The 6956-nt window shown below is 42.5% G+C and overlaps 1 protein-coding gene across 1 annotated transcript; it reads left to right on the top strand.

Annotated features, from left to right (window-relative positions):
- Positions 1 to 1234: 1234 nt before the first annotated feature.
- dlx4b (distal-less homeobox 4b) lies at positions 1235 to 4952 on the top strand. The gene is made up of 3 exons (XM_084342004.1): positions 1235 to 1781; positions 2627 to 2820; positions 4450 to 4952. Exons 1-3 carry the CDS (start codon positions 1460 to 1462, stop codon positions 4708 to 4710), a joined length of 777 nt encoding a protein of 258 aa, XP_084198130.1. The 5' UTR covers positions 1235 to 1459; the 3' UTR covers positions 4711 to 4952.
- The last annotated feature ends 2004 nt before the right edge of the window (positions 4953 to 6956 follow it).

Here is a 6956-nt window from a genome sequence, read left to right as displayed (position 1 = left end):
GTACTATCCATATGTGTGACATTCACTTTTTAACCAAAGTAATATTTAAGCATGATATCTACTTTTACTCAGGTATGATACTTCTCACAACACTGCACATTAATGAATTGTAACTTTAACGGGGAGCAGCAGGGATTCGTGACACATCCTGCATTAAATCACCAGGAGTCGTGCATTAGTACATCAGTACTTCCGTTTATGATTTGTACCCCGAATATAAACTTTACTGTATGTGTTGAAAGGGTGATGAGGAGCGTTAAACGAGCGGTAAAAACGTGCCAGCTGAGCTCCAAATGCTTAAATACTTATGTAACGCTGCGTGGAGACAGTGTAAACAGCCCCGCGTCTGCAGACTGTAAAAATGGATTTGATTGATGTGGTTCAGATTTTTTTTTCTGCACGAAACGTCCATAAATTCTGTCCGACGGTAAAAATGTGAAGGCTTGAAGACTAAATTACAGAATTACTTTTTTCTTTTTGTGTCAGAAACTCTCTGTCAAGCGTTCATTAGTGCCACGACGGACATGTATATTTTGGAGCACTGTTGAAAATAAAGAAAAAATGCTGTTTGTCGTTTGTTCGATTCAGTGGAAACAGTGTTCAGAATAAACCTGCAGAATTATTAGATTATTAACTATTTTAGGAGAGAATTAGGCGCATGGACTATATGGACCACACAGTATAAAATCTTATTTTATTTGAGGTCTCACTTTTATTTAGACTGTCTGTACTCCAGCATCAGCCTCTGCACTTGTCAATAACCTTTATATCAGCTCATAAAAGAACATTACGCGTATTTTCCCGCTTAATTATCGAACCTCGCCTCTTAAATCTCAACCAAACTGTCGCGATAACAAATCAAATTTTCGCTCAAAGTAAACAGATTTTATTCACCAAAGTTTCCCACGTGTTAAAAACCCCCAGGGTAGGTTATACATGATGAAAAATAATAAAATTACAGGCAATATTAATTTGATTTAATTTGATTTTTATGACAACTTTATTCTAATAACGACTACAATCCTGTCTCCACATCTAACCAAAAGAGAGATTATTTCATAATCCGTGGAAGGAGGTCCCTGCCGAGCTGCATCCTCTATCATATGTTAATGAAGTTAATGGTGGGGCTCCAGTGACAGCTGGCCGCTGAACACCAATCAGAGAGCTCGCAGATGGAAGGCAGTTATGTTTGAGGCTCTGCAGGCAGGAGGTGTTTGAAGAACCATGTCAGCTCCTCCAGTGATGTAAAGAAGGATCCCTTTCGCTTTTATTCCGATTTGTTTTTTGCCTCCTAAACGCGTGTGAACATGCGAACTGTCACCTCTCGCTGCCGGGAACTTTCTTTCGCGAGCGATGCTTCGGACTTAAGAGTGGATTTGCTCCAACTTTTCCTCGCTGCCCGGCAGAGCTCATGAGAGCCCCTTCAGAGCGACGGCTTTATGGACTCGCGTATTAGCTAATGATGTCTATGGGTTTCATGCCTGACAGTCTGAATGCCTCAGATCCCTCCAAATCGGCCTTTCTAGAGTTTGGCCACGGACACCCGGCGCACCAGCAGCACTCCTCCGGACTCTCTCACATTTACCCGGTTCACGGCTTGCACGCTGCCGGGCACTCCCAGCATGAAAGTCCCTTCCCCGGCAGCGCGTCCTATGGCCGCTCTCTGGGCTACGCCTACCCCGGCGCGGTGAGCTCTCACCCCCCGTCTGCTTACATGTCCTACCAGCACAGCAATCACAGCAACAGCAGCAGCCTGGCCCACAGCAGATTAGAGCAGACAGGTATGTGAGAAGGTCAAAGAGATTGTTGTATCATTAATGGCTATAAAATTCGGGTTTTGCGTCTTAGTTGAGCGCAATTACGCACAGGGCGCCAATTTCCCTGACATCTGCCTCGTGAGAAAAACACCTCATTTTAAGATCGAATAAGTAAACAAAAATAAATCAATTTTTTTGTCATAAATATGTAATGTTTTATCCTGAAGGTTGACGCCATGAGGCTTGTTCTAACTCAATCCACTAATGTCCAAACAGGGCCCGCAGCGCTCAGCCGCTGCTCCCTCCCTCTCCACACGTTATATGATGACGGCACATGCTGCCATTAATTTTATTGACCATAATTTTCTGCGGGTGAGTCCAATTATGGCCCGTGTAGCCTGGGCCTACTTCAGGATCTCGGTTTTTTAGCCTCATTGTTAGCGCACAATAACAAAAATGGCAGCTCTTTCATCTCTGTGGGAGTTTGTCTCAATGGTTGAATTAAATATAATTCTGTTGGTGTTAAGTGTAAAGACAATGTCACGATCCAGTGAATGGCTCACTAAAAGTCCAAAATACAATATAATTAATTTAATAAAAGTATAATTAGAGCATTTATGATCATAAGATTTGGTGTTTATAAAATAAAAACGCATGAACTTAATTTTGGCTTTCAGGCCCTTTAGATGTTTGGCCCTCAGCTGCACTGTCTGACTCTACAGCTGTTTCTACTATATTTCTCAGTTATTTTTTTTATTCTTTATTTTTTTTAGGAGGCCAGGAAAAAGCTGCTCAAATACGACCTCTCTCTGTTTCGACCTCTAGAAGTTATAGATCAAATGACTGAATATCCTTCTTGTTCTCCACAGATCGCGACAAGTCCACGGTGATCGAGAGCAGGGACCTTCGTCTAAATGGCAAAGGGAAGAAAATCCGGAAGCCTCGGACCATCTACTCCAGCCTGCAGCTGCAGGCTCTGCACCAGCGCTTCCAGCAGACCCAGTACCTGGCCTTACCGGAGCGCGCCGACCTGGCGGCCAAACTGGGACTCACCCAGACTCAGGTGGGCCTTGAAGTCAGGGAAAACACAGGTTCTAATGTGGAAAATATAAACACTAATATGAGCTAATTATTGCTCGAGGAGATTATTATTATTCAGGCCTGTAATATGTTGCATTCAGTGACTCTGCTGGGCTGACATGATGCATTTAAAGGTCTTGAATTAAGATAAATATCAGCGGAGAGAAAGTGGGTGTTGGAGCCTCTTATCTGCTGTGTTATGAGGGATCACGGCGCTCCCGGAGATCAAATGTGAAAACAGAACTGTTGTGATTTGTAACTCGATCCTTTAATGCAAGGCTTATTTACTGTGCTTAATTTCGTGGCTGCATTTCCTTTGTCAGCTCAGGTCCTTGAAGTGCTCTCAGTAACCGCAGTTACAAAATACAATCACAGGTCAGCGGTGTGGGAACAGTTTGTTATGGAAGATACATTATGTCATTAAACCAGGGGATTTATTTATTTATTTATTTATCTAGTCCAGGAAACCGCTCATTAAAGCAAAGACATGACATTTCTTCTTCTGCACTTCTTTAGGATGTATATTCACGCGCATTTTGCGTACGAAATGTTGAGTCAATATTTACAATATTAATGAGGTAATAATACAAACTTTTACAAATACAATTTTTTTTTTCCACGAGTGAATAAACAAGCTGTTCTAAGAGGAAAATAAGGCCCCCAGAACACTGTTTGAAGCTAGAAAGGTGGCAGGGTCCGCCACATATAAACAAAGTAAAACAGTGTGAAGTTGTCCTTTAAGGTCAGTTTGTTAATTCAGTCATAAAAAACAAAGATAGTTTGTTTATTTTGTTTGTTTTGGCATAAAGAAAATAAGTCAATATAGCTCTTAAAATTTCTTCCCGAAAATTACATAATGCTCCTTTAACATATAAACTAAACCAACGCCAGTTTGATCTTCATCCACGTTAGTGCCCAACATGAAACCCTTCATATATCGAAATGGGCAGCGTGGAAATAACTTCACTATTCCGGAGACCAACAGGTGCACGTGTTGCTGTCAGTTTGTTCCAAAATGTGACAAAATCGAGGTCATCGTGTGTCGCTTTGCTCGTTTTCTCACAGATGAACACATGGATCGCCTCTGTCATCCGAGCTGCTCCCCCTTTATCTCAACAGCTCTCCGCGCTTCGTGCTCAGATGTTTACTGAGTGATTCATTGGGTTCTTGGAGCATTCGCGCCATTGTTCTGGTGTAAAAATAGACATCTTACTCAGAATCAGCAGAAATGTTCGGTGACCCACCGCAGCGCGCTTTTTTATTCCGCAATATTTTTAATCTCCTGTCACACTCATGCACCATTGGTCTCATAAAACGGCGAACAATGAGAGGGCTCTGTTTTAAAGGATTACAAGTGCCACTCAACCGTGAGGCTGAGCGGCTAACAATGCGCCAGTAGTAGGGCCGGGATTTGCAAACACAACAGAGAAAAGATGCGAGTTATGAGGAGTTTTCCCTTTTATTGCTCCCAAATGTTCAACATCGGGCCAATTCTGAAAAGCGCACTGGGTTTAATTTGACGGAAATATGCTCATAAAGGCCCTTATTACATTTATATTACTGCTGATTGTTAACCACAGTGACAATTATGTGCTTTTTCTCTTCTCTTTAGGTGAAAATATGGTTTCAGAATAAGCGCTCCAAGTATAAAAAGATCATGAAGCATGGCAGCGGATCAGAGGGTGAGCATCTCCACAGCACCAGCTCCATCTCGCCCTGCTCGCCCGGGCTGCCCCAGCTCTGGGAGGTCTCCATGGCGAACAAAGGGGCCCAAATGCACCCAAACAATTACATGAACAGTTTTGGTCACTGGTATCCAAACCACCACCACCACCCTCACCAGGACGCGATGCCCAGGCCTCAGATGATGTGAGTGGATTGTTGCTCGGTGCTCGGGAGCTTCGGGCCACGCTGATCCCAGGGCCTCGTGTTTGTGTTTAATAGGACTTTCATGTGTTTCGTGTGCGTTTTCAGTTCAGTTCAGACACCAAATATATTTTTTAGATTTGTTCTGATGTCAAAGCAGACTTCACGGTGCGCGGCCGCATCTCACTGACATGTGGACTTAGTGTGTGCATTTTAACAAGAGACTGGATAAAGGAATTTTAAAGAATATACTGTGTGCGTGCGTTTGTTTAATCAGAAGTAAGAGTTTCAGCTGCAGGGTCCAACACATCTCTGAGCTAATATGAATAATGTATTGTGGGACAGGTGTGTTTAGGGTGCTGCTTCCAAAAATTAAAAAAAACAAACAGATGAGTGTGTGATTGTGTTCACCATACTGTGAGAGAGCCGCAGGAGTCTAGATTAATGGTAACCGGACTCAAAATGAGACTCTAATGAAGTTAAGCGTCCCTGAACTGTGGATAAAATACAACATCTCGAGAGTTTAATATATTATATTGGATGTTTAATGAGCTTTGTTCACCTCCAAAGCTCAGCCGACAGTGTAATTAATAGCCGGGGATGTCTTTCGTCCTTCAGCACTCCTGCGCTGCGACGAAAAGCTGCAGATCTGTCTGGATTTCAAGAGATTTGCCGAAACATCTGAGGATTTATTCCTGTTCATTGGTTTCTTATATCTCATTCACTGTGGATTTCAGTTTCAAGGATGCTTATTTTAATGTAAAGCCAACAAGACACCTATAGCTGAAAGGAAAAATAGTTCTCAGCAGGGTGAACCAAAGCGATGGCACCTTTACGCACGGTGGTTGTCACTTTTACGCGCTCGCAAATGGGCTCAGACGACACACCTTCCAAATTGTTTCTTTAATTATGACAATCAGAAACAATCAGACAGTTTCATATTTAACATAACGACATTTTTAAAAAAAAATATTTAGGCTACCTTTTCTGCATTCTCTACAACAAATCTATGTTTTAAATCGATAAAACGACCCATATCCGCTGCCTGCTTTTAAGGAATCCCTCTTTTTTCACCAGAGGGGGACACATGCCGTGCAAGTTAGCATTTAAACGGTACTTTCCTTCAGTCAATCAGAAAGCTCGCCGGTTGTCACAGTGAAATGACGAATGGCCGTGCCATCCCTCCAATAAACTGCGCCTGATTTATAGTCGTCTGCACTGATTTGCACGTACTGGCGCTTACACTGTTTAAACACAGAGAATTAAGTTATTTATATCCGTACAAACACATCCAACGATCTTGGCTGATGCTCTTGATTAAATGGGGTGTCGAGCTCTGGTTAATGAAGGCGAGCAGTGCGTAAAAGAAACATCCAATTACTCCTTTCTTTTTTTTTTTTTTTATCTTTTTCATTCGTCACCTCGCTTTCTCGGCTGTCTGGCAAACATTAGATTCAATTTGTCTTATGTCACACACACACACACACACACACACACACACACACACACACACACACACACACACACACACAGGGGTTGGAAAAATAACCAACTAATCATAAGTACAGTTTTTATGGAGCTATTTTCTCCTAATATTACATGTACATCAGCATTTCATTACAGGTGTAGCTCTTCATGGGTGATGTCATTTCAAAGGTCATGACGTCAAATCATCAGGAGTCTTTCACGCCGAATGCTTAAACAGATGTCTTTTAGCACGATGCATGCAAAAAAAAATGTTTAGTGTTAGCTTTAACCATGTCAAATATAGTAGTTGAACTTTAAATTCGCATTTTTCTCTATGAGGTTTGGTCAAGCTGTTAAAAACATGCTGTTTGATTACACAAAAGCCACTCAGGGTGCTCACACATGTTATTGCATTCAAAAGCTGCATGTCATACCCACTTCTACACATTCAAGCAGCTACGTCACCAGTCGTACAGCCGGGTTCATGTCTTACCTTGAGAGGCGCAGCCTCGCTCAGGAGCTCTACAGCCTGCTGTGGTGTCTCTGTGAAGAACAAAGCCACATCAGAGCCCCGTGTTTTCACTCCTCCGAGCTGATTTTCTCACATAACGACACGCATTGTGTTACATTAACATCTCCTTCTTTACGCACACACACACACACATATATATACACCCTCGTGCCCTTTCCCTCATTCCCTCATTCCTGATGATTATGTGCCTTGTTAAACACGCGGGCCCTGGGAAAGAAGAAGCGAGAACTGCTCGACCAAGTGACGGGGCATCA

Source organism: Pagrus pagrus, assembly GCF_965226575.1.
Source record: "Pagrus pagrus genome assembly, chromosome: 21".
NCBI classification, from domain to species: Eukaryota; Metazoa; Chordata; class Actinopteri; order Spariformes; family Sparidae; genus Pagrus; species Pagrus pagrus.
The sequence above is the reverse complement of the archived record's forward strand: the minus strand, read 5'-3'. Positions and strand labels throughout refer to the sequence as shown.

What these genes read in the sequence shown, in the direction of transcription:
- dlx4b (XM_084342004.1), top strand. Translation starts at nt 1,460, where the DNA reads ATGATGTCTATGGGTTTCATGCCTGACAGTCTGAATGCCTCAGATCCC. An exon ending in CAGCAGATTAGAGCAGACAG is followed by an intron (nt 1,782 to 2,626) that starts GTATGTGAGAAG and finishes TGTTCTCCACAG; the next exon opens with ATCGCGACAAGTCCACGGTG. An exon ending in TGGGACTCACCCAGACTCAG is followed by an intron (nt 2,821 to 4,449) that starts GTGGGCCTTGAA and finishes TCTTCTCTTTAG; the next exon opens with GTGAAAATATGGTTTCAGAA.